Source organism: Gavia stellata, chromosome 2 (genome assembly GCF_030936135.1).
Source record: "Gavia stellata isolate bGavSte3 chromosome 2, bGavSte3.hap2, whole genome shotgun sequence".
NCBI lineage: Eukaryota > Metazoa > Chordata > Aves > Gaviiformes > Gaviidae > Gavia > Gavia stellata.
The window spans coordinates 5,976,906-6,004,093 of record NC_082595.1 but is presented as its reverse complement, the minus strand read 5'-3'; the positions used below and the strand labels follow the sequence as shown (position 1 = coordinate 6,004,093).

The following is a 27,188-nucleotide window of genomic DNA, read 5'->3' as shown; positions in this document are numbered from 1 at the left end:
ACTTTGTGCATATTAAATACTGTGTATAATTGGATCGTAAGGTTGTGGTTAACTCATTTGGAAAAATTAGCAAAGCCATAATTACTCACAAAAAATGTGAAAATCTCTTATGTATACACTAATCAAGGATATGTATGATATGAACAAGGATATGCATGAGATGCACAAGGATGTGCACTACTGTACTGCACACTTTATACGATTTAATGGATACTTGGCATTATTTTATATGACAACTTGTGAAGCAGAACTTTGCAGCATTGTGAATATACTACGCTTATACCTCTTGGGATCTTCTTAGTCTCCATTTAAACAGTTTTGATTACATTAAAAAGAATTTCATTCCACATGTCACTTATTCTAAAAATGTTCAGTATTATATTTTTTGCAATTGCAGATGTAATTGCATCCTTTAGAGTACTGTAGATTAACAGTCCTACTGTATAATTTGAAATTTTACTCACTGTGGATCATAAGCTGTTTAAGTTTTAATTAATTACCCTATTATCCCTTGTTGCATTCTCACCATAGACATGGAACACAGCTAAGTGTTGCAACTGCAAGTCCACCTCTGTTACTCTGTTTTTATTGCTAAATTTAGAAGCTGCTTCTTCTTTTATTTGCACTGATGGTATAAAAAAAAAAGTAGCTCCACTGTTTAACGGTTGAGATAAGGCAATGTCCAAAGAGTTATAGGAACTTACCCAAAGTCTGTTGAAGCCAGGGAATTTCAGTGGGCTTTGGATAAAGAGTAGAAGTTAGGAAGAGGAGCATATATCTTTCTTCTGTGTTGTCACATGTTATGTATAGCTTCTTTTATTTTTCTCTTCTGATTTTCGTCCTCACTTGAATACTGCTTTCACCTAGAGTGAGAAATGTGGCATAGTTATTTTAATTGGTTTCTAATTCATTAAAGCCAGTGAATGCCGAGTCCTGTTTTAATAAGCACCAAAACCAGACAAAATGATAATATTTTGACCAGGAAAACCAGGGGAAGAGAAGACGAATAGTGCATAAAAGAGTAAGCCAGAAGAGATGTAACAAACTGTCACTAGATATCCTTGTGCATAATTATTCAGTTAATGATTAACTACTAAAAAAACCCATTATGGTAAATAAATATATTTACAAAAAAAGGAAAACCTCTCTGTTTATTACCAAGCAATGATTCCCATTTCAATCTACAACTTTTGTTTTCTGTTATGGGTGAAGAAAAAGCATGAATGGTAAACAGCAATATTGAATGATCAACTAAATGGAAGTACCTTGACTGTTTATTGTTATCCTGTTTTTCTCAAACATATTTCTTGCCAACCAAGAAAATTTTCATGAATACTTAAGTAACATCTAGTACATTTAAAATAATTCTAGAGTTCTGTATGCCTTCCATCACTGTAGCATCAGAGCTTCTCAAAAGAACTAAAGCAAGCAATTTTATGGATTATAGGTTTTGGTTAGAGTAAGCAATTTAGTGGCCATTTTTATTTTTTCTGGCAAGAAATACAGTAGTCTTTAGATAGCTCAAATACCTGCTAGCAACCTTTAATGCTCTTCCTTATAGTTAGAACAACAGATGGAAAAGTTATTATTTCCCCTAAACAACTTCATGCAAGATTTTTAAGGTGAGGACAACTAGTCCAGATAGACATTGTTCAACAGCAATCCAAAACAGTACATAATGTATCAGGAAAGAAGTTAAGCTTTTAGGCTGGTGTTTTGTGAACAATTTGAATCTTTTCCAGCTCATTAGTCTCCAATAAGAGAAATGAATTAGAAAATGCCAGGTTGTTAAAAAGATATATAGAAATATATATCTCTTATGTATATATAAAACAAGTGTTAATTACTTACATAAATCTGTCCATGTCCCCATCTGGATACTAATGGATAAAGGATGGTTGAGTACCAAGCCACTGCTAAGATAAATGTATTTTTTTTCTTGGCACACCTACAAAATAGGATGTCCTACTGCAAAAAAGATTCCAAGTATGTGAAATATATTTATAAGCTACAACCATCACTTATTGATGGATGAAATGGTTAAGGGAAAAAAAATCTTCAGGATACATCCATCTTTCCCACTAACACGCTCTCTGTTCTATCAAGATACAGCTTCAGCCACTTGATATCTGTGCAGATGCTGGTCTTAGAAAAAGAGCAGTGTGAACAGTGCAGTTGTCAACTGATGTGAGGTGAGATGAAGTGGATGTCATTTCTGTACTTTATCTTATGGCATCTTATTAGATTCCCAGTGGCTTGCTACAGACATTAAAAATGGTAGGAAAAAAATGAGATTGCTTCTAAGTAGCCTAGAAAAAGATTTTTGGTTCTACTGTAGAGTAAGAAAGTGTTGAAAGAAATTAATTTGTGAATTTCATGCTGACTGATATTACTGCATGTAATAAAGTAGACTATTTTAATTACATCCTGGGATGATGTAGACTATTAAATAAAAATGTTAACATCTTCCTAGCAACGAGGGCTAAAACCATGTACAAATAAATGTAAAATCTTGATCATGGAGACTCTTGGCTTTTAAGGTTGTCCTCAGCTTCATGTCTAAATCACTGAGGATTATAAATGTCTGTGAGTCTTTAGTTATAAGACACTCTTAGTTGTCAGGTATGGATTTACTCCCAAACGTTTTAACTTCTGAAATGTAAGTTTAAGAATTTTATGGAATATTCCTGAAGAAGATATAGTTTTGCTAACTAACATTAGAGGTGAAAAAAGCACATTGGGGAAGCTTAAACAGATGCTATCATCATATGACTATAGGGGAAATCGTCATCAAAGCCCATTAAATGTTAGATATGAATCTAACTCTTGATTTCACAGAATCACAGAATCAGTACGGTTGGAAAAGACCTGTAAGATCATCGAGTCCAACCTGGGGGGGGGGGGGGGGGGGGGGGGGAAACCACCAAAAAAAAAAAAAACCAAAAAAAAAAAAAAAACACACAACCACAAAACCCACGCCACACAACAACAATAACAAGCCACAACCCACCCAACACCACACAGCACCATGTCCATCAAGCTACATCCCACAATGCCACATCCACACGCTCCTTGAATACCTCCAGGGAGGGTGACTCTACCACCTCCCTGGGCAGCCTATTCCAGCGTTTCACCACTCTCTCAGTGAAGAACTTTTTCCTAATGTCTAGCCTGAACCTCCCCTGTCGCAACTTGAGGCCATTTCCTCTAGTCCTGTCACTAGTCACTTGGGAGAAGAGACCAACACCCACCTCTCTGCAACCCCCTTTCAGGTAGTTGTAGAGAGCGATAAGGTCTCCCCTCAGCCTCCTCTTCTCCAGGCTAAACAACCCCAGCTCCCTCAGCCGCTCCTCATCAGACTTGTGCTCCAGACCCCTCACCAGCTTCGTCGCCCTTCTCTGGACACGCTCCAGCACCTCAATGTCCTTCTTGTAGTGAGGGGCCCAAAACTGAACACAGTATTCGAGGTGCGGCCTCACCAGAGCCGAGTACAGAGGCATGATCACCTCCCTGCTCCTGCTGGCCACACCATTTCTGATGCAAGCCAGGATGCCGTTGGCCTTCTTGGCCACCTGGGCACACTGCTGGCTCATATTCAGCCGGGTGTCGATCAACACCCCCAGGTCCTTTTCTGCAGGGGAACTTTCCAGCCACTCATCCCCAAGCCTGTAGCGTTGCCTGGGGTTGTTGTGGCCGAAGTGTAGAACCTGGCACTTGGCCTTATTGAACTTCATCCGGTTGGCCTCAGCCCATCGATCCAGCCTGTCCAGATCCCTCTGCAGAGCCTTCCTACCCTCAAGCAGATCAACACTCCCTCCCAACTTGGTGTCATCTGCAAACTTGCTGAGGGAGCACTCTATCCCCTCATCCAGATCATCAATGAAGATATTAAACAAGACCGGTCCCAAAACCGAGCCCTGGGGGACTCCGCTTGTGACCGGCCGCCAGCTGGATTTCACCCCATTCACCACAACCCTCTGGGCTCGGCCATCCAGCCAGTTTTTTACCCAGCGAAGAGTGTACCTGTCTAAACCACAGGCCGCCAGCTTCTCTAGGAGAATACTGTGGGGAACAGTGTCAAAGGCTTTGCTGAAGTCCAGGTAGACAACATCAACAGCCTTCCCCTCATCCACTAGGCGGGTCACCTGGTCATAGAAGGAGATCAGGTTGGTCAAGCAGGACCTGCCTTTCATGAACCCGTGCTGGCTTGGCCTGATCCCTTGGGTAACCTGCACGTGTCCCGTGAGCGCCCTCAAGATGAGCCTCTCCATAACCTTCCCCGGCACCGAGGTCAGGCTGACAGGCCTGTAGTTCCCCGGATCCTCCTTCCGACCCTTCTTGTAGATGGGCGTCACGTTGGCAAGCCTCCAGTCATCCGGGACCTCCCCCGTTGACCAGGGGAGCTCATGATACTGTCTGCTGAAAGCCTAGTAAAATTGAGATAATTAGGTTTTAGCAGCAAATACTTATTATTTAGGAAACTAGCATATTTAAGACCAAAGTCTGGCTTATGGTAACTAATGGTAATCTGATTTAAATGATCACATTTTGTTCACTCTAAATCAAGTTATGAACATTTTTAACCAAATACATGGCATGAACTTATCATGGAACTCATGTTCTGATAGCACTTGCAATAGCTTTGCAAAAAAATAAATTTCTTCCCCACAGAATGATCCAAAAATATAGAAGGAGCCTGATTCTGTTCTCAAGAGTTTTGAAAGACCGTGTACACTTGAAAAACAATAAATCTCCTTTTTTTTCCCCCAAATAAGACATAAATGAAAACGAATGCATCCTTAGCTCATATAAATTGGCATGGGTTTATTGATTTCAGTGAAGCAATACAATATTAAATCAGATGTGGCCTTTAAATACAAACAAATCCCAACTGTCACATACAGTTACGGTGCTAGTTTAAAATAAGCAATGAAATGCTGTGATTTACGGATGGTGATACAGTTTTTTTAAAATGAGTTCTGAAAAATGACATCTATACAGGGAGATGGGATTTTTCCCAGATGCATCGTTTTAGTTGTCATCTACATCTTTTAAAACTTCTACAATCACCACTGTTTATCTGGCTCAACTATGGTTATATTATTTTGTTAATTGCAGAGTTGCCTTCAACTGAACACAAATATTATCCTGTGCCAATATATTCATGCTGGCAGAAACCTTCCATGCGAAGGAGCCAGAAATAGAGAAAGGTCCAAGACTTAATTTTTAGAGCCATTCATGAAAATTGTGTTTAATAAGGGAACAATATAACATAGGCAACAGGTAAATCATCCCCATGTCTACTTTCTTTTTATTCCATACTTACGCTGCCTTCACTATTGTAGGTATAATAGCCTGTAATTTATGCACTATCAATTTAGTAATAAAGACAAACCCCAAGTAAACACACAGAACAGTTTCCAACATATTTTAAAATGCTAATCAAACATCATAGATTTGTTGTCATAGACGAAATGGGCTGAATATTGACAGAGCTTATGAAATGTGTTAGTTTCATCCGTGTATGTAAAGATATATTTAAAATACCTTCGTTTACTGTGTAATTAAAAATTGTACAATGAAATTGTATAATGGAAGCTGTACTTTTAGGGGAGACACAATGAAGAGCAAAATGGCCTTTTAAACCTGGAAAGAAACCTTTATACATGCCATGGGGGTACAGTGTTTTTGAGGAGGTAAAGATCTGAGAAAGAAAATGAATTATAAGTGAGATACTGTGTTTGAATAGCTGGAATAAAAGGTTTGTCCATTGTTGAAGGTCTTTGGGAAGTCTTGGTTATACTGTAAGTTTAACTACTGAAAATTTTTAAGGCTGGAAAACTAAGCAGTAACTAGAAAGGTAAAGTGTTCTCTGGTGTATGGAGACTCTAAAGTAGTATACGATAAACTGTGTTTAGGACATTTGAAATTGTTTGCTGATGATCAGACCTGGAAAAAAAAGTTAAATCTCAAATTAGAGTATTTACCAGATTGTTGCTCTGATGGTTTGATGGGCTAATTGACAGAGGTCTGTTTTTTGTTTGTCTTAGTTGCGATGCCTGAGTATTCTCAGAAAAAAAGACTGAGGGAAGAAAGCTTTTGAGCATGCTTAATTAATAAGGCATATATGTAATCACTTAGCTAAGAAAAGCTGTAGATGAGCTTTATCAGATTTTAGCCATTACAGATAGTTCAGTGTTACAAGCTACCATGGAAGAATATCTCTGACCTAGAAATCTATGAAAGAAGATTTAAGTTAAGGCTGTGATACACCACAGTAGAAAATGATGAACAAAATTTATGCATTTCAATCACATTTCTTCGCTGAAAGTATCAAACCTGAAAATGCAGAAGTGACAATAGAAACGGAAATGAAGGCAATCCTACTGAGCTTGAAATTATTCAAGGGTGGCAAGTTTGTCAGTTTTACAGCACACCTTCCAGAAGTGTTTACAATGCTAATACATTTATATCAAGAGAAACTTGTGATTTTAAAAGCTGCTGAGTCACATTTTGCCTTCACCAAAGTGGAGCGATCAGTCACCAGTACAGACACGTATTGCACAGTGTCATGTGAAATTACAGATCAGCTGGACACATCCACATGTGTCCAAGCAGAAAAATTGTTAATCAACATGTTGAACAGCTGTTAAAAAGAGAATGCTTTATGTCACAGGAAAAAGCTGGAAATTGTTCTTCCTGGTAAACATGCTTTTCACAAGTGAATGTGAGGAGAGCTGCATTAGATCTATTAACATGCTTTTTTAGAAAATCCTGGAATGGAATAAAAATAAAACACTTAACCTCTTTGCTGCGTACTAGTAGTGTTCCAAAATGATGCTGTGATCAAACAAGAGATTCTCTGTCAAAAAGGAAAGTTTAAAGCATGGCGCTTTATAGCCATATGACATGACCAGAGTTACTCGGCCAAAACAATTGAAAGCCTTTTTTTTTCTGCTAAATTCGCAGAGTTCTGTTAATTCTTCAAGAAAAGAAAAAGGAATCAATTATCTGATTTTTTTAAAGTTGAGATATTTAGGAAAGTCACTGAAACTCCAAAGAAAAATATTTTATCTCACATTAGAAATGCCTAACACTGGATCAGGAAATGGAGGGCTTAACCTATTACAAATGCTCTGTCTGAAGAAGCTATTTTAAAATACCCCACCCATTCATAAGTCAGTATTAGAAATAAAAGCACTTTACGATCTCCTCAGGTGTAGAACATAAAATCAATCTTTTTTTTCCTGTGAAAAAACAATGCAATGTATTTTCTTGTGGAGTATAATTGCATATATTATGCTGTAACTGGACTAAGACATTCTTACTCTGACTGATTGCTGTAAAAGCATCCTGGTCTCTTGCAGAGTACTTGAGAAATTTATATGAAGGAAAATTGAAATTTATAAAAGTTGGAACTGTCAGTATTTAAATATGAATTTAACTATGATCTAGGAAACTAACTGGACAATTAAAGCAGGAAGACAAAGTACAAAACAAAGTACATAATAGATGTTGAAATATATCATGTTTTAAAATCAACAGCGTCCAGAAAAATCATGCCTTGTTATGCAATTATAGGCCAGCTGAAGGCATAAGATCATCCTCAGTGCTAATGCCTGGTACTCAAAAAAATCATCATATACTGTAATATAGTAAAATCCTACAGTTATGTCTTTTATGATCTAGGCATTAAACTTAAAAAAAAATGTTAGTAGCACTTACTGTTCTATTTTAAGGTCACAAAGGTGTTTGGGCTCTTAGGTTTTAAAAAAGAGGGAAAATAAGAGTACTGTCACCTGTCAATACAGCCTTTGGCAAATTTTCTGATGCTTATCAAAAAGTTCCCAAATACACTTCCTTCAGCAACATAGACAATGATCTGAATAATGCAGCCAAATCTTCTTATGTTAGTCTTTGATTTCTGTGTTTTATTTGTGTACTTTCAAGGGATGATGTGGGGGCAGGGTTGTGTTGTGATGATTTAAGCAGAAATAGTATCTTTGGTATATGCTGTATATACATCCAGAAGAAATGTAGGCAGATGAATGCCTACATTTTAATTCCTTTTTCATGTAAATGTTTCCATTTCTTTTATCAAGCACAAAGTGCACCAATTTTTAATTCACATTTGCCTGTGAGAATGTTGAAGTGTGAATGATTCAGGATTCCCAAGCTGTGGAAACTTTAACAGAAAAAAGACATGCCCTGTATTTTATTTACCAACTTTATTTTTGTGTTTTCATAGTAACTGGCTAAATGGTACGTCTTAGTACTCTTGTATTTAATTTTCTTTCTTCCATTATTTTAGAAGTCAAAATACTATCTATAGTCTATGGTGTCATTCATGAAAAAAAAATGTAGCTCATTTTTGAGAGCATTTTCACAGGCAAAAAAAGCAAACAGGGAAGAATTTTATCTTCAGATAATATTAGATCATACAGGTTTTTGTTTCATTCACAGCAGCTGTGTCACAGTTTCACACTGTGCATTGGCAGAGTTTTTAATTTTAAAAGACTCCCTACGTTATATAAAGGGTAACATAAGAGACACAAACAGGATACAGTAAGTAGCCTGCAAAATCAAAACCAGCATTTAGGAAGATATATGAAAGTATAGACTACCTTGTCAACTTTCTTTGTTGCTTTCGGTTCTTCTCTCCTCAAAACTTTGAATAATATTAATGCATAGAGGCCAGGAAAAAAGATGAAGTCTCCTCATAAGAAAATGGAAGAGCCTATAGGCATTGTAATTCTGGCATACACACTTCAAAGTCTATGACTATGAAGGAAATTTAGGAAATACTGCGTCGAGGATATTTTCAACAGGTCTTTAGGGAAGAAAGTACTAGTTTGGAAAATGCTTCTAACTAAATGGATTGCTGACCAGCCATGCCAACCGATAAACTCTTATACATCCTAATGTAGCATTTGCAGAAGACTTACTCCTCTTGGTGTGGTTTCATTGAGATGAAAGGAGTAGAGCTTGTTAGGTATTTTTTAACAAGGCAGTTTTTCATTAATAAGGTCAGTGGATTAAGTGGAAGTGAACGTTAAAGATGTATCTTAAAATTCAAGAAATCTTTGTTTGCAAGAAACCAAGCTAGAAAAAGTTTAATTCATTGTGCAGATAACAATGAAATATTTAAAGTACCATTCTAATTGTGGGGATTTATGTTACCTTATTTATTTCTATATTTCTATTATTTCTTAGAAAGTGATAATTATAAAAAGCCTTTTAAGGGTGATGGTATGAGTTACTATATTTCCATAGACATTCATGAGCTCCCATAACCTTTAGCCATTTACCAGCAAGTGAGTATTTTCTCCAGATTTTACGGTGTTTCCTCTGTATTTACTACTCTCTGTTTGTTTGTTTTGTGGTGTTTTGTTTTGTTTTTAATTCTATACTAAGATTCTCAAATCACCACCACTGAACCTTTCCCAGTTCAGGAATTAACATAATGGCCTGCACATGATTCCTTTCCGTGTGACGCATCCCAATACAAAGCTCTAAACTATCTGCGCACTACATGAAGCTGTTTGTCTAGCATGTTCTTCTTTCAGTATCAGGTTTAACTCTCCCTTACCATATACAGTGACATACTTTAAGAGGCCATTTCCATCATTGTCAGTGGTTCTAGTTTTATACTCAAAGCCAGATGCAAAACCCACTAAGGTCAATGAAAAATGCCCTTTGACTTCAGTGGTCCTTACATGAGATTACTTATGTCTTTAAATGCATTTTTGTAAAAGAATACTTTGAGTTTATTTGTTTATAGGTATTTTCAGTTATCTTTATTTGCCTTAGTAATTACAGTAAGTTGTAACTATTTGGGGGTTCATTTAACACCAAAGACTCAGCACTGATGTAGGCGTGATCTGGCTTCTGTGCTTCTGCATAACCAGGAGTAAACATTATGTTGGAATAAATTAGGTTTCTGGAATGACATTGAGACTGCAAAATTCATTCATGAATTTGCACAGACGAAACCAGAGGTGCAGCTCTGCATTATAACTATGTGCTGTTGCTAATGATAAATAGAAGGAGAAAAACCCTGCTCATTTTTTAGATTGTAGGCTGTGTGCTGCTGGGCAGGCAATTAGAACGGTACCTTCCTTTTCATGAAAAAACCACAAGTGAAAATTAATTCATTGCAACAGTATCATGTCGTTCTGTAATCTATGAAAAATTGCTTAGAGTGTACACAAACTTTTAGCTCTTTTTAAAGAATGTCATTCCAGGTGTATATTTTAAAAGAAAAAAACTTAGAAAAACATAGGTAAAGTCACCTTGCTTCCAGGTTTTGACCTATAAGCTTAAGTAGCTATCTAAATGTTAAGTGACCTTACTGCAGTTTATATAGTTTCTGTATTCGTAGAACTGTGAGCAGGAGAAAAACTGAGCTGCTATTTTTATCATCAGATAAATTAAATTAACGATAGCATTGATAAAGTTACAGTAGGCAGTAGGTAATGTTAAATCATATTTCAAAGTAATTCTTTATTACAAAAATCATATTAAAGTTATACCTCTATGATTAAGGGCAAAAATTTGTGAATAGATAAGTAAGTTAAGAAAGGAAACACTTTTTTTTTTTTCTTTATGATTACTCATGTGTTCATAGTAGCTTATATAAAGATGACTCTTAGAAGAAGCGAGGTTTTATACATATATAGATAGATAAATAGATATAGGAACACTACGCAGTGTGAGCTGCTTTGAAAAAATGCAGTGTGTTATTTCTTTCACATGTATGACTATTATAAAATGCCATCATATTAACTAAGCTTTGCTAATTTTCTGTGTATTCCTGGAACTTTAGCTAGAGCTGTAGTTGGATCTAGCTTTTGTTGAATGAAAGCAGGAGTGAAACTTCTGAGCTTTGTGAGGAACTTCAGGTTTTATCACTCATAATTAAAAAGTTGATGGGAACCAGCAGTATGGCTTTATAAAACAGCAAATGCTTCTGGTGCTCAGCAGGTTTCATGTCTGTGAAAAAACCCTTTTTCATGGGAACAATGATTATTTGAGACTATCTTTCACTCCAGCCTCCTCTCTGAGTTAGTTTCTGCCCAAATTCAGTCACTTGACAGATAAAGGAAAGGCAAGAGCCTCAAACCTACTACTGATGCCTCTTCTTTCTCTTGACGTAGCTGCTTTTCTTGCTGTTCACCAGTATGATCATAGACTGCAGCTCTTTTTAATGGTCATTGTTCATATTTTTAAGTTATTCAAAAGCCTCTCTTTATCTCTCAGCATGTTTTTTTCACAGTGTTAAAGATTCTGTGGAAATTATTGCCTTGAACTTTTTTTTAATGCTGTTGAACAAACCCACAAAAAATAGAGAAAGAGACAAATGTAAAGAACGCAATCTTAAAGTTTGCTTTTAAAATTCTAGAAGTGGCTTGCGCCATCAAAATTAGTTATTGATTGGATAAGGGCAAATATTTTTAGGAACTCACACAGGGCAAGAAAAAGCAAGGTGCTAAACCTTACACATTATTTTGGTTATGTGACAGTTTTGTGTCAATCCACATCCTCTCAAATTAGGTTTAGCAATCTATAATACCATTCAAATTAACCTACAGTTCATGTTAGCATAAATCAGTTAGAAATTTAGTGAGAAAATTTTTGGAACTGCAGGTTTTCCTTGTTTTCTTTTCATCGTAGGAAAATGATCTTACCCTTTTTGCCTTAGTTACTTCATTTGTAAAGTGGGCCAGATATGTGGGTGGATTGCTGCTGGGTATTGCTCCTGAAAGATGTTTAAATGCCCAACTCATAATCCTAAGCAAGAACTGGTTTTGCGCATGGAAAATGTTAAAGACCATGCTGTTATGATGGAAAAGATAATAAAGCAACTACTCTAGTTAAAGTTGCAAAGACACTCAGCAAAATGTTTGCCTGCAAACATTTGAAACTCCAGCTTTGACCTGATAGGAAAAAGGAAGTTGTCCTGTGTACTTTTCATAAAGGATTGTTGTTTTTATTTTGCAGAAGCTGTGTCTCAAGCTAGAGGCCAGGAACATCATTTATTTCCCTCCCATTTTTGTTCTGAAACCATAAGTATGTTGAAAAGAGCGAACTAAAAGCTTTTGCTAAGACTTTTCAGATGTTTGCAAAACCAAATTAACCTCTGACATTTTACTGAGGCTAAAAAATGAAAGATGTTTAATCTTTGTTGGTTAGACTGCAGATGGTTGAAAAATTGTATTAATAACAAAAAAAGTATTTTACTGTTTGTAGTGATGCCGGTGTGGATATGACAAACAAAACCTAGGGATTTCAAACAGAGTAAGAAACAATACGTGACTTGAAACATGAGATAATCCACGGCTGAGTACACAGACTGGTTTTAGAAGAACATGAAATTTAACATACCAGCTCAAGCCATAAAACCCATTGTCTATCAAATTGAACAGCCTAGTGTGTCTAAGTTTAACATTTTAAGAGAAAAATACTCTCATAAAGCAAGCAGGCTACTGTTAAAAGGTGTAGGTGGTGGTGAAAAAATTCCCCCATCCTCCCCTCACCTTCAGCGTTGACCAGTTCATCCCTGAAACACAATACCAGATTTTTTTCCTTAGATCTGCTTGTAAAAATAATAATAAATTTGTAATAAGGCTGGAATTACTCCAATTATTCTGCCTCCTCCAATGATTACAGTTTCTCTGGATGAATATCAGTGCAAACATTGTTAGAATGGAGCCTATTGAACTTTTTTCTCTTACTCTGGGGTATATTTCTGGATTTTTTGATGCTCTTTACAATCACAGGCATTATATATGAATTGCTAAATAAACTCAAACCTTCAGACAGGTAAGCGTGTATCAGCTGTGACCTTAGCTAATAGGGGAATTGCCTTTTATAAATAGGAAGTTGTTTTGCTATGCAGTGGCAGATGAATAACATACAACAGCACCATTCTTGTAGATCAGATAAGAAAAATATACATGATATACTTAAATGGTATAAGTCCATACAGCTTCATCCACTGCAGAGGAGCTGACCTGACTAATATTGGAGCCTCCATGAATGTCATACATAAATGGTAAGTGGCCAATAGTGTAGAATGGGATGCCTAATTTGTGGGGAGAAATATGATGGCATAGACAAAGAGGGTGTGAGAGGTAAATGTAGTAAATGAAATACTTTTTTTAAAAGTGTAATTTTCAAAGTAAAACTTTGGGGATTTTTTTAACCAAATTGTACCAAACTTAAGAGTTTTTGAGCTGAGTTAATTTAAAATTAACAATAAAAAAAGAAAAGCAAAGAAAACCAGGGTCACTGAGAAGAACAACAGAAGGTTGGCAACTAATGAGCTTGATTCTGCTATGGGACTAAAAGTTTTATTTGTCTTGTTACTGATAGAAGAAACAGAAGGTTTCATCCCAGAGACAGATACATTTTCCTGAGGGAAAGAAGTATGTTAAAGACTTTGCTGTTATGCTGGAAAAGACAATAAAGCAATTACTCCAGCTAAAATTTGCAAAGCATTAGGCCCAGGTGAATTTGATTGCTGAGTTCTGAAGGAAGTAGCAAGAAAAACAGTTAAAATTTCAAATACGCATTTTTGATTCATAAACTCCTAAGAACAAGAGCTCTTATGAAGGTCATCAACTTAACTGTTTGACATTACACACAGAAAAACGTCGATACAATGGGTATCAAAGGAAATGAATAATGACAGTTTAAATGGCAACATATTAAAATTTTTCACCAGTAACAACAGCCAGCTAACTTGCTTCTCTATACAATCCCAAAGTATAATACCCATTTACAACAACTGAGAAGTTCAAATCTATCATTTTTCTCCTGGCAGCTTTTGCAATGCAATGCATGCCTTTCAGCACAAGATTCAGCACACCACGGAAGTTATTACAACTTTAGCAGTGGTCTGGTATCTATTGAAAGTAATATAAAACCTAAAAATCTAAACACCTTAGGTGTGTGATTATTTTCACACATTATTTAGCAAAATGCTAATTTATACATTCATGCAAACCTGCTGCAGAAATTGCATGACAACCTAAGTACCAAGAACAGTAGAAAATCTTGTCCTCTAGATGTGGAGTTTAGACCTAACTTTGGCAAAATATGTAAACCTTTGCCTGTAGATGATGAATTCCTTTTGGATGAACTTACTATTAAAAGCAAAATTCTTTATTCAAAACCCATAAAGCAATCTATGATTTTTTAGAATTACAGTAAGACACAGATACTTCCAGCACAGAAATATACAGAGAAAAACTTTCAATAGCCACATCTTTATATGAGAAAGAAATAGATTTTGATATGTAATATATGATATGAACTCTTGTAGCTGCCATGCACAGAAACAATGTTGCTTTTTGAAGTGCAATCTACAGAAAAAATGTGAGCACTTTAAAGTAAACTTTGGATTGTGCAAAAACCAATAGTTCTAGCAACCTTTGCTAGTCCTATCACTTATACTATGAACATTGAAAAATAATTGGTTTGCCTGTTCTTTGAGCTTCCATTTTTCCATGTAAAGCTAGACAACAGTTTTTACAGGACAAAGTAAAGAACTAAAATATGGATGTGAAAGCTAAATGAGTAGTTCAGTCACATCTGTAATTTTAATCAAAATACTGTATTTTAGAAGATTTATAGAAATCTGTAGACTAAGTGAAATTTGTACTGTACACCCTACATATTATTTAGTTATTTTAATGGTCCTGAATCAATGAGAAGTTATGGTATAATTACTTTGTACAAAAATAATTATCTTTCTTTACCGCATGCAATAAAGCAAGTATTGTCTGAACAGAACTCAGCATACTTCTAAACAGCTAAACAGTTTTTTTCAGATGGTTAAGATACCTGTGTTACTAACTTTACTAGAGATATTTCTTGGTATCAATACATGTAAAGTACAAAATATTACACAAGTAAAATCATGGTCTGAACTTTTTGGAATCACGAATCATGGCTCATTGTCTTCCATCTAACACACCTGTTGTCAGTTGATCCCAGCCAGCAGCTACACACTCATACAGCCACTCTCTCACTCCCCCGCAGCAGGACAGGGGAGAAAATGGGAAAAGCAAAACTTAAAAACTTGTAAGTCAAGATAAACACAGTTTACTAAGTGAAGGAAAGAGAGGAAAAACGAAGTGATGCAAAGGCAATCACTTACCCCACAAGCAGACCGATGCCCACGCGGTCTCCAAGCAACAGCTACATTTAAAGACAAAACCTCCTGTTTTATTGCTGACCGTGGCATTATATGGTACAGTGTGTCCTTTTGGCCAGTTCAGGTCAGCTGTCCCGACTGTGTCCCTTCCCAAAGTCTTGCCCAACCCCAGCCTACTCACTGGGTGGCAGAATAAGGACCAGAGAAAGCCTTGGTGCTCTTCAAGACAAATCATTTGCTAGCAGTTGCGAAGTAAGGAAGAGATGAGTAACAGTAGACATGTATTTGTCAGCAACAAATTACATTAAACCAATTCTTCAACAATTGTTAGAGATTGTCAAGAAGCAGCAGATGTCATGTTCTTAAACAAATCTTTAGGCATTGTCTAACATGACATTCTCTTAAGCAAGCTAGCAAATCTTGGGCTAGATTAAGTTTCTAAATTGCTAGGAAATTGCATGCAAAGTTGGCTGGATAACTGTGCGAGTGGTCAGTAATTCCCTGTCAAAGTGAAAGGACAAGGTGACCATAGACATCGCTCCTGGAATCAATTCTTTGCTACTTTAATCAGCCTGGATGGTAGAGCATACACCAGATTTATTAAATCTGCGATAATGCAGAGCTGGGGAAGAGAAACAGTATATTCAAGAACAAGCTTTGAATTCAAAATCAGCTTGACAAATTAAAGAAAAGGACCAAAAGATATGCTAAAACTCTGTGGAAACAAGTGGAAGGTGCTAGGCGTAGGAAGGAATTATGGACAGCAAAAATATGCTGTAGAAAAAACTGGTGAAATACTGTTTCTTTGGAAAAGAATCTGTGAGTCTGCATGTATCACATTCTGAACAGGGGTCAGCAAAGCCATGAAGTTGTAAAAAAATCTAAGAACATTTCATCTCTTGTAAATAGAAATAAAGCTTGTAAGACACGGCAAAGTAATCATCCAATTCTGCTCAGTGCTGTACTCCAGGCTGGAATTCTGCATCCAATTTTGAGCATTGCATTTCACCAACAAAGTAGACCTATGAAATAAAAAATGAAAGACTTGGGGTTATGTACCTTACAGGAGAAATGACTGAGGGAGGACCTCATGGCAAAGATCAAGTTCGTATAGGGATGGTATAAAAAGAAAAGAAATAATCTGTTCTTCTTTTGTCCATGGTAGATAGAATAGGAAATAATGGGGTTAAATTGCAGCAATTAAGTTTAAACATTAGGAAGAACTTTCTAATCATAAGAATAGTGAGACACTGAAAAGAGATGTAATGGGAGCGGGGGATGGGAAGACATTAGATAAATATTATCAGGATTGACATAGACATAGTTTATCCTACACTAAGACAGAAAAACATGCTGGATGGTTCTGGTTTTTATCATGATTAATTACATTGATACATCCCTGTAACGGAGTGAAATATCTTGCCTGGCAGCTTGTGGCCGCAGAATTACATCTTCCCATACAGTAAATGCCAAAGACAGAATGTGCTAGTAGCTGTAATAATTCAGTATCTGATTCTTTGACTTTTAATATAAAATATTTTTGCCTTCAGGTTAGAAATAATGATTTTTTTTTCCTCTTCCTTACTCCCAGTAGTCAGATTGTGGGAAAATTCTACTTGTTTCTACTTTGACAAACCGCAGGGGGTGAGGGCTTCAGCAGGAGTTTCTTATTGGAAGGAAGGGACAAGTCAAAGGACGGTGATGGTAGAGAAAGTGGAGCCGTGGTGCTGTTTTTCTGTAACAATTAGAAAATAGGAAAAGAATCCAACAACACAAAGCGTATTTCAGTGTGCTTGGTTTGCACCCTCCAGGGTCATGAGTAGCCCAAGAAATGACAGAATGAAGTTTGAAACGGCATAAACCTTTGGTGAAACTTTGTTGCTTCTCCTGTCTCTGCTTTTTAGATCTTATAGTGAAATAAAGTAGTAGATGAGGAAGTCTAAGCAAATCATTGTTATTTACCTCTTTCCTGAAGTGGCTTGATGTTTTGGCACGTAATGTTATTGCAATGAATAATATGTGGTGCTTTTGTTGTTCTGGTTGCTTTTTGAAGACCCTGTAGTTTGGACCCAACCGAACTGAATGTTTCTCTTCCTTATTTCTCTCCTGAGAAAGTTTTTCTGCATATATAACAACATTTCTTCTCTATTACGCTTGATAAGAAGAGATTTTTTAACTTTCCTCTTGGTGGAAAAAAAAGTAAGTCTTCTTTTATTTTCTTCTGTTTTCCATTTTGTTCTTCATATTAAATCTGCAATTCTTTCTGCAGGAGACATAAAGCCAAAGGGGAAAAGGGAAAGTCTACAATAAATTAAATTGGCACTTGGGACACATTTCCTAAAAATAAATACATATATATATATACATATATATGGGATGCAGAAGATTCTGATCTTTTTCTTGCCCACTTATTGATAGTAGCAGGCTTGCTTTTTGTTATGATAAAAATCGTAAAAATAGTAGTCTAAATAGTACTATTGCTAAAATAGTAGTCTAAACTGAGCTACATCCAGGATTCTTAGAGTAAGCAAGCATTTAAGACAATCAACTACTTCCATGGGCACTTTCCCTCCTTAGTTTCCTAGCTGAATACAGTAAGGAGTTCACAAATTCTCATCACATTCAGCACTGCCTATTTTTTCCTACTTAACAAAATAGAGTTTTAAAATTAAATCCACCATGTAAAAGATCATAACAATTTTCACAGACATTATTGTCTAGAGGAGCAGCATTATACACAATTTAAACAATTCTCCTGTTTCAGTAAAATACTATATGGCTCATATGATTCCTTCCTGATCTTTCATAAAAGTTTAATTTGAGACATCACCTACCTTTAGACAAAATATTGTATGCCTAAGTCTAGCCAAATCTTCTATCTTGGCTTTTATTCTTCATTTTTCCTGAATCAAATTAGAATTCCCCTATTGTGTTTTCTTCAGCTCAGCTATGAGTGGAAGAAGTCCTAGATGCAGATGTTCAGTTGAATTGAATGACCCTCACATCAGTCTCGAGCACCACTTGTGCTTGCATGGAAGCATTTACTACAGAATTTTTGGTCTGCTTCATGGAGGCATTTGTATGTATAAGCCACTGAGGTCCTTCCATGAAAGACACTATAGAATCACAAAGTGTGGATACTTCATCAGTGAACTAAAAAGATTTCTACCTGCAAAGGTATGAACTCAGTGCTCAGAGCCTGAGTATACAGAATCAGCTGAAAAGGGAGAGTCATTTTTAGTGATCAAGCTTCAACAAATAAAAAAAAAAAGTTGCAATAGCAGAATGAGCAAAAATTAACCCTAGGAAGAATCCAATTAAGAGGGTTTTTTCCCCAAAACAAAGTAGTAAGTTCACCTGTAAAAGTATAGCTTTACAACAAGATTAAATGCTTTGTTTTAACACTCCGCATTATTTACTAACTATAATTATTCTGTGAACTCCACATTGGAGTCATGGTATGTCTGTAGCTGCCTGTAGAGATCAAGACCCATTTTTTCTCTTGGTATTTGTTTACTAATAGTCTTGCGAACTGTCATTTCCATCTTTTTCATAACATCATAGCTATGTGATTATTTTTTGTGAGGAGTGGTGCTCATGTCTTAAGGGATAAAAATGCTTTCTCAGAATCTGATTTTTCAAGGTACTGTGTAACTGCTGAATGCTTTTTTGAAGGCTGTATGGGGTTTTTTTTTCATACATATGAAGTATGAGTATGAGTGTGCTAGAGTTCCAGAGTCTGCTGAAGTATGTTTTGTATCCCTGTAAAGGGATGTAGCAGCCTTCAAAATCTCTACAATTCTCTGTGTAGCATGATGAATGTAATTGCATATTATATGTAAGTTCTTATTCACATTATCTCTTCTAGAAAGGGTCCTGATCAGCAAGGTAACGTGTCCTGTTTTACCATACAGTTCATCCATTTCGGTTGTTCAGTTTCTTTACAAATGTTTTTCCTCCCCTTCAAATCGCTATTAAATTAGCCGTGTCATGTTTTGTTCACAAACCAACATATACCAGTGACAGGATTTGTTGATACTGCACTGGATATCAAATTTGGGCATAAGGGCTTGCTGATTTCTTGGTGAAAAGATGTGTACTTGCCTAAGCTACTGATCTTATATCAGTCTTGATTCGCGTGAACATCTCTCTTGAGTCAGTGGGAGATGCTGGTAAAGACTGAGGTCAATAATACACACTTATTGGTATGCTTTCCATGGCAGAGCAGGCTGCCAGAAAATATATTCCCTTGGACTTATTTTGTTTGAGGTATTATTGTTGGTAAGACTCTCTGTAGGTTAATACTGTGTTTTCCAAACCAGCCAAGTGCTTTCTGAACAATTGCATATGAGGTACTGCTTCACACTTGTGAATGGGTGTAATTTTTATCCCCAGATATCAATCTCAACTAGTCTAACCCTGACTGGTAAACTGCCCTCCAGCGTTCTCTTATAGCTGTCAATAATTCTCCATGCATTGTGCTAGAAGCACAATGAGCAAAGACTTCAAATGGTACAGATAATCACAATCGTGTTCATAGTTTGCACTGAATATATTTAGACTATTCTTTGAAGGGGAAAAAAGGCAATTACCCATTTTTTTCTACCTGAGCCTGGAATTACAACTCATTTTTTAATAGATCTTAAAAGAACCCCAAAAAACAGCCCACCTTGGTATAGTTTCTTTCACTGACCATGAGATACACTCAAAGAGATATACAGGAACGTATCTGAAACAACAGTATTGTTTCCTTTAAATGGCCCCAGTAAATATATTTGTTAAAGAAAAATTGATACAGAAAGAAAAATGAATCACTGCTCCTGGGGAAAAAAAAGGTGTCTCAGATGCTTTACAATTGTTCAGAAAATATTTGTGGGAGGAATGACTCCTGGAAAACCTTCCAAGGTCAGTGAGATCCATGGCGTCATGCTGAGTAAGTTACGCTAATTCTTATGCACTCAGGTTTCCCAAAAGAAATTGCTATTCTTTTTCTTCTTCTTTTCCCCTTCTTTTTTTTTAATTCTTCTTTTGTCATTGTTATTATTGGTGGTGGTTTTCTTCTTCTTCTTCTTCTTCTTCTTCTTCTTCTTCTTCTTCTTCTTCTTCTTCTTCTTCTTCTTCTTCCTCTTCTTCCTCTTCTTTCATTTGCATATAGTCCTTATATTTGCTAAGACGACTGCCAAATTCCAGGAGGAAATATCCACTTTACAGAAGCGAGTGGGATCACTTTTATATGTAAATGATACCAAAATGTGTGTCGCTGTTGCACAAAGATGACTCAGCTCTCTGTGCAAACTTCAGCCTTTAGGGCCCAATCCTGTAATGCAGTTGCAAAATTCCTATTGACCTGAAATTTCCAGTGGGACTTTTATCTCATTTCAGAGAAACACAGTTGCTGTTAGTCGTACATGGTGAACTTTGGTTTTCCTTTGTGCCCACCACTGTTTTTTACCAGCATGTGTGAACCCTGTTCTTCAGTTTCTGGAGAAGCCAGGACTTAGTAGGCATGTGTGGTTTCTACCCAAATTAAACCTGTACTCCGCTCTTCACTGGATTTGACTTATGTTCTTTAATGTTTGTGACTATAGCTATTTTTTACAATATTTTGACAAATGAGAAAAAAATAGCCAACACTTGAATGAGATCTTTTTTCTAAATGCCTTTCTCCTCTTTTTATGCTCCAAAGTGTATGTCAATGAATGATGCAATTCTAAGAGAAGAATTCCAATTTAAAATGTGTTCATGAGGGTTTCAACCAGAGATTTGAACTTGTGTTATAAGGGACTTACACCAGTCCGCATATATCTGAAGTAGCTGTCTTGTCTCGGTGGAGATTTACATAACCATATCTTCCATCAGAATCTGCACTTTCCTGTTGCATGCTCACTGAAATCAACTTAGATGAAAATTGTATTTGACCTATTTTAATAACTTTACTATCACAAATCATATCGAAATATGTGGGTATATAGGCATTCCCAAATAAAACATATGAAGATGATTTCCCTGTGATAGTATCAGCGTTTTCTGTGTTGCTTTTATTTCATCTTATACTGGTTTGGACAAGCAGCCTTGACCTAATGTATAATATGCAGCTTGGTGAAGCAACAGCTATACACTAGAGATGGCACTAAGCTCATTTTAACTACAACATAAACCCAGCTCTTGAAAGCATTGTGGTAACTTCCATTACACTAAAAGCTATTGATTAGAAATGCTTCCCTGGCAGAAAGCAGGGACTCATGAACTCCTTGTGTTCCAGTGATTCACCGTGAGATCTCAATGGGAGTCGCAGATGCCAAGTAGCAGCACAGCAGATAAACCATGAAAATCAAGGAGCAATCCAGGTCTTATCCAAGCTGTACAAATTAATGAAAAGATTTCTATCCATCTGAATGGGTTCTAAAGAAGATCCCATTTTATGTCATAAGAACGATTCCTGCCAGGTTTTCTATTCCACTTTTTTTTTTACTAGAACTTTACTTGTTTTGATTATTTAAATTTTACCCTTCTCATCAGACTACTTGTTACTGAAGACAGAAAACGCATATAATGTAGGACATTACATAAAGCACATGTCCTTTTTATGTAATTTGATTGTAGTATTTGTTAGGATACGTCTTTTACATGTCTTTTAAATACATGCAGATATCATTGATACAAGATATAAGAGAGTAGTAATAGCAAAGTTGTTTAAAGGTTATGCCAATGCCCTAACCAGAAGGTGGTGTATTTTAAAAATTTGGTGCACTACAGAAAACGGTGATAACTCACTAATAATGCAGACTGGATAAAAAATGATAGTTGTCAATATTGAATGTTAAGAGGTACATTCAAAGAGATAAAAGAAAAACACTTGAGACCTTGATATTCTAAACTGCTTTTGGAGACAAATGGCTTTTGGGGGAGGGAGAGTTGGTTTGTTTTAATGCAAGTAAAATGAGGTGGCTGTTCTACATGCATTAAAAGCATGTTTGGGGAAATGTGCTTTGAATTTTTTTCTTTTTGTAAGAAGCAAATGATTTACGAGCATTAGACGTTCTTCATAACAGACGCTTTTGGAATAAGTATACATTTCTTAAAGCAAGAAGGCATTTGCTCTAAGCTGTAAAAAGCAGAATGAAAAAATGGATCAAGCATTTTTTAACTTGCTCTATAAAGAGGCTTTGCAAATGAAAATTATTTGAGTTATGTTGTTAGTGGATTTTGTACAGTTGTTATGATTTTATTTTGAAACAATCTATAATTACAGAACAGCAGTTCCTTGAAATATTTCCTTTCAACAAAAGAACATGCAACAAATTCAAACTCCTATTAATCCTAATCAATATTGCTTTTTCAAGTTCATAAGCATCTTCATATGCATTAGTCTTTGTTTTGTTGAATTGTAAGGAGACTTTTCCTGAAGTTCAGTGTTATCTATTCCTGTCCCTGGGCATGATATGACATTTTGGAGGAGTTTTGTGTTAGTAAAGTAAAATTCTTTTTCCTATGTGTAAAGATTGCTTTTGGTTTGGTTTCTGTATATATTAATAGTTGGAACATAGCATATCATTTATTGTTCGCTATGTTGGCTGTATTCATTGCATTTATACTCACTTTACATTGCATAAGGTATTATTATTACATGAATGATTGTGTAGTATATGTATTCAGTATATACTCATAAAAATTCCACCTCGTACAAATACAAGTTTCTCTCTTAGTAGATGGTTAGTTGTTCAGGTTATTTCTTTTTATGAAAATGTGATTGATTGAAAAGAAAGTATGCAAGAAATGTTTGTGGTTTGTTTGGGAGTTTTGTTAACTGGGTTAAGTACATAGGTTGTATGATACACGATTGTTGCTTTCATTATTATAATTCTGTGAATTGCCTAATGGCGTAAATACTCTGCCAGGGAGAAATTTTAATTATGATTTAGATGTAGGAGTTTTTCCACTTTGGGAACCTCAGAATTATTCCTCCTCTTCATGAATAAAAACTAGGAAGCAGGTGATTTATGTGCTCATTTTAATAATGGGCCAACAATCAAACAAGATTTCTGTTATTCACTTGGATTTACCTTACAGAGAAGGATTTCCCCTGTAGGACAGTTTGCTTAGTCCACTTATTATTAAAATTTTGTTTTAATAATACAAGAAATACCATTTTCTATCATGCTTAAGATATAACCTCAAAAGAATGTTATCTGAGAAATACATTCAGAACACATTTTAATGGATATATCTTTTCATATTACTCAACCAATAATACTTATGTCTCCTCAGATATTTTCTTCTATAGCTCTACATTTAGATGTTCTCATTAATTTCCTTCTAAACTTCTGTTTGACTCAGTCCCATGAAAGGTCATTACAATATTCCCTACTGTCCCCATAATATGTACTGTAGGGCAATACACCACAGAGACAACTTTTCTTGAGGAATTATTATAATTGGTTCTGATAAAGTTTTAGCCCAGAAATAGTTCTTCACTAAAGAATCCTATGTCGATTTTTCTCAATGCCAACATCGTTGTCATTCTAACCCATTTGCCAGTTGTAGAAGAGCTGACAATATAAAAGATGCTTTACCACTTTTTCGTCGGCAACATGCTACCATGCTGATGTATTATGATAGATTAATTACGTCGCAGCATAACTATAGAAAAAATAATCTCCACATAGCCTATACTGAAGGTAATGTAGGTTTAGAAAAAAATGCAAAATGAGTAAAGATTAGCATCAGAATATATATCCCAGTAATTTTTTTTCAGAAAGGAACAAAGGTAATAAGGAAGACTTAAAGAACTGTCAAAGGTGACATTATAGTGGGTGTCTGCTCTAGTCCACCTGACCAGGAAGAACAAGTAGATGAGGCCTTCTACAGACAGATAGGAGGAGCTTCACAATCGCAGGCCCTGGTCCTCATGGGGAACTTTAACCACGCTGACGTCTGCTGGAGGGACAACATAGCAGAATATAAGCAATCCAGGAGACTCCTGGAATGCATTGTCGATAACTTCCTCCTCCAAATGATAGCAGAGACAATGAGGAGAGGTACTCTGCTGGACATCATACACCAACAAGGAGGGGCTCATTGGGGATGTGAAGATTAAGGCAGCCTTGGCTGCAATGACCATGGTGGAGTTCAGGATCCTAAGGGCACGAAGGAGGGTGAGAAGCAAGCTCACAACACTTGCCTTCAGGAGAGCTGACTTTGGCCTCTTCAAAGATCTGCTCAGAAGAGTCCCATGGGATAAGGCTCTGGAGAGAAGAGGGTCCAAGAAAACTGGTTAATATTTATGGATCACCTCCTCCAAGCACAAGAGAGTTCCATCCCAACAAATACAAAGTCAGGTAAAAATACCAGGAGGCCTGTGTGGATGAACAAAGAGCTACTAGCCAAACCCAAACACAAAACGGAAGCGTACAAAAGGTGGAAGCAAGGACAGGTAGCCTGAGAGGAATATAGAAATGTTGTCTGAGTATCCAGGAATGAAGTTAGGAAAGCCAAAGCCCAAATGGAATTTAATCTGTCCAGGGATGTCAAAGACAACAAGAAGGGCTACTGTAAGTACATTACTGAAAAAACACAGACCAGGGAAAACGTGGACCCGCTGTCAACAAGACGGGAGACCTGGTGACACAGGACGTGGAAGAGGTGCGGCCTGATGGGATGCACCCACAAATGCTGAGGGAGCTGTCAGATGTCATTGCGAGGCCACTCTCGATAATTTTTGATCAATCATGGCTGCTGGGAAAAGTACCCAAAGACTCAAAGAATACAAATGTCACCCCCATCTTCAGGAAGGGCAAGAAGGAGGACCAGGGAACTACTGGCCAATCAGACTCACCGTGATCCCTGGGAACACGATGAAGCAACTAATCCTGGAAACCATTTCCAGGCACATTAAGGATGAGAAAATCGTCAGGAGTAGCCAGCATGGCTTCACCAAGGGTAAGTCATGCGTAACCAAATTCATAAACTTTTATGATGAATTGCCTGACCTGGTAGGTGAGAGCAGAGCACTGAATGTTGTCTACCTGGACTTCAGTAAGGCCTTTGACACTGTCTCCCGTAAGATCCTCATAGAGAAGCTACTGATGTACAGGCTGGGTGAGCAGACAGTGACGTGGCTTGAAAACTATCTGAATGGCCAGGCCCAGAGGGTGATGGTCAGTGGCACAAAGTCTACTTTGAGGCCAGTGACTAGCTATGTACCCCAGGGATCAATACTGGGTCTGATCCTGTTTAACGTCCTCATTAATGATCTGGATGATGGGGCAGAGTGTACCCTCAGTAAGGAGAAGAACCCTCAAACTGGGAGGAGTGGATGATAAACCAGAAGGTCGTGCTGCCATCCAGAGGAACTTTGTCAGGCTGGAGAAATGGGATGACAGGAATCTCATGAAGTTCAACAAGGAGAAGTGTAAAGTCCTGCACCTGGGGAGGAACAACCCCATATGCTGGGGGACACCCAGCTGGAAAGCAGTTTTGCAGAAAAGGACCTAAGGGTCCTGGGGGACACCAAGTTGACCATAAGCCAACAATATACCCTTGAGGCAAAGAAGTCCAATGGTATCCTGGGCTGCATTAGGCAAAGCATTGCCAGCAGGTCAAGGGAGGTGATACTTCCCCTCTACTCAGCACTGGTGAGGCCACACCTGGAGTACTGTGTCCAGTTCTGGGCTCCTCAGTGCAAGAGAAACATGGACATACTGGAGAGAGTCCAAGCAAGGGCCACAAAGGTGATGAAAGGACTGGAGCATCTCTTCTATGAGAGTCCCAGCTGAGAGAGCTGGGACTATTTAGCCTGGAAAAGAGAAGGCTCAGGGCAGATCATGTTAATATATACAAATACTTGAAGGGAGGGTTCATAGAGGATGGAGCCAGGCTCTTTTCAGTGGTGCCCAGTCACAGGACCAGAGGCAATGGGCACAAACTGAAACACAGGAGGTGCTGTCTGAACATCAGGAAACATTTTTTTACTGTAAGGGTGACCGAGCACTGGCACAGCTTGCCCTGAGAGGTTGTGGAATCTCCAACGTTGGAGAGATTCAGTAGCCATCTGGACATAGTCCTGGGCAATCAGCTCTAGGTGGCCCTGCTTGAGCAGAGAGGTTGGACCAAATGACCTCCAGAGGTCTTTTCTACCCCAACTGTTCTGTGATTCTGTGAGACTGACGAAACTGTTAGGAAGAGAAGAACTAGCTCTGACTTGGTTTGGATTCATTTTATAGATGTCCCCAGAATGTGACTGTCTTGAAAAATCTACTACCACTAGAAATTTTAATTGTGCAGTTCTGAGATAGGAACTGTCATTGATGAAAAATTAGTGTAGCTAGCCATAATATACATACAACCAGGGTTTTGCAAAAGCATGTCAGGTACAGTATCTCCTTGTCAGGAGCCACCTTTTTCACCTATTCTAAACTAATGCCTGCAAGTTTTTTACATCACTTAGTAGCCTTATAAAAGTTACAATATATATTCTTATGCCAAGAAAATAACTGTTTAACAAATTCATATCAGAGTGATTAATGAAAATCAAGAATTGTTCTAAAGCATCTGTTTCCTGATTGCAATGTATGCAAGTACTCTGTACCCATGGGAGCTCAATCCAGGCATTCACGTGGCTACAAAAAAACCATATTGTTGCTCAGTTCCAGTGAAATCTATGGAGGAAATAAAAAATACATAAATTCTTACTTTAGCTAAGGATGACCAGATTTTAAGTGAAGAAATGTTGATTTTTTTTAATTGTAAAATTTCTTGTAATTAGTTTCATTGTCGTTATCTATAACTAGTAATTAATCAGAATAACATTCAGCATTAGCATTGAAATGATTGTAGACTAGTAAAGGAGAAAATGAAGTAAAGATATCTATTTTGTTCACTCACAGTCACAGATAGCTGTGATTAAATTTTAATTTGATGTCAAATTGAACACTCAGTTACAGCATGCTGACTTCCAGAGTACAGCTCCACTCACTTCAATTTCCTGTTTCAACGAGCAGAAACTTTGTCCCGTACCATTCTAAAGGCT

General features: G+C 37.0%; 1 protein-coding gene across 22 annotated transcripts in view; it reads left to right on the top strand.

The window, feature by feature from the left end:
• The window catches only part of NRXN1 (neurexin 1), a 740,438-nt gene that overhangs the window by 42,002 nt on the left and 671,248 nt on the right, over positions 1–27,188 (top strand). For 4 of the 22 annotated variants that reach the window (XM_059835668.1, XM_059835678.1, XM_059835666.1 and 1 more), the window contains exon 3: positions 24,417–24,433. The exons of the other annotated variants lie outside the window; for them this stretch is intronic. In XM_059835668.1, the coding sequence (XP_059691651.1) occupies positions 24,417–24,433 (17 nt within the window). The remainder of the gene's footprint in view (positions 1–24,416; positions 24,434–27,188) is intronic. 22 annotated transcript variants of the gene reach the window in all.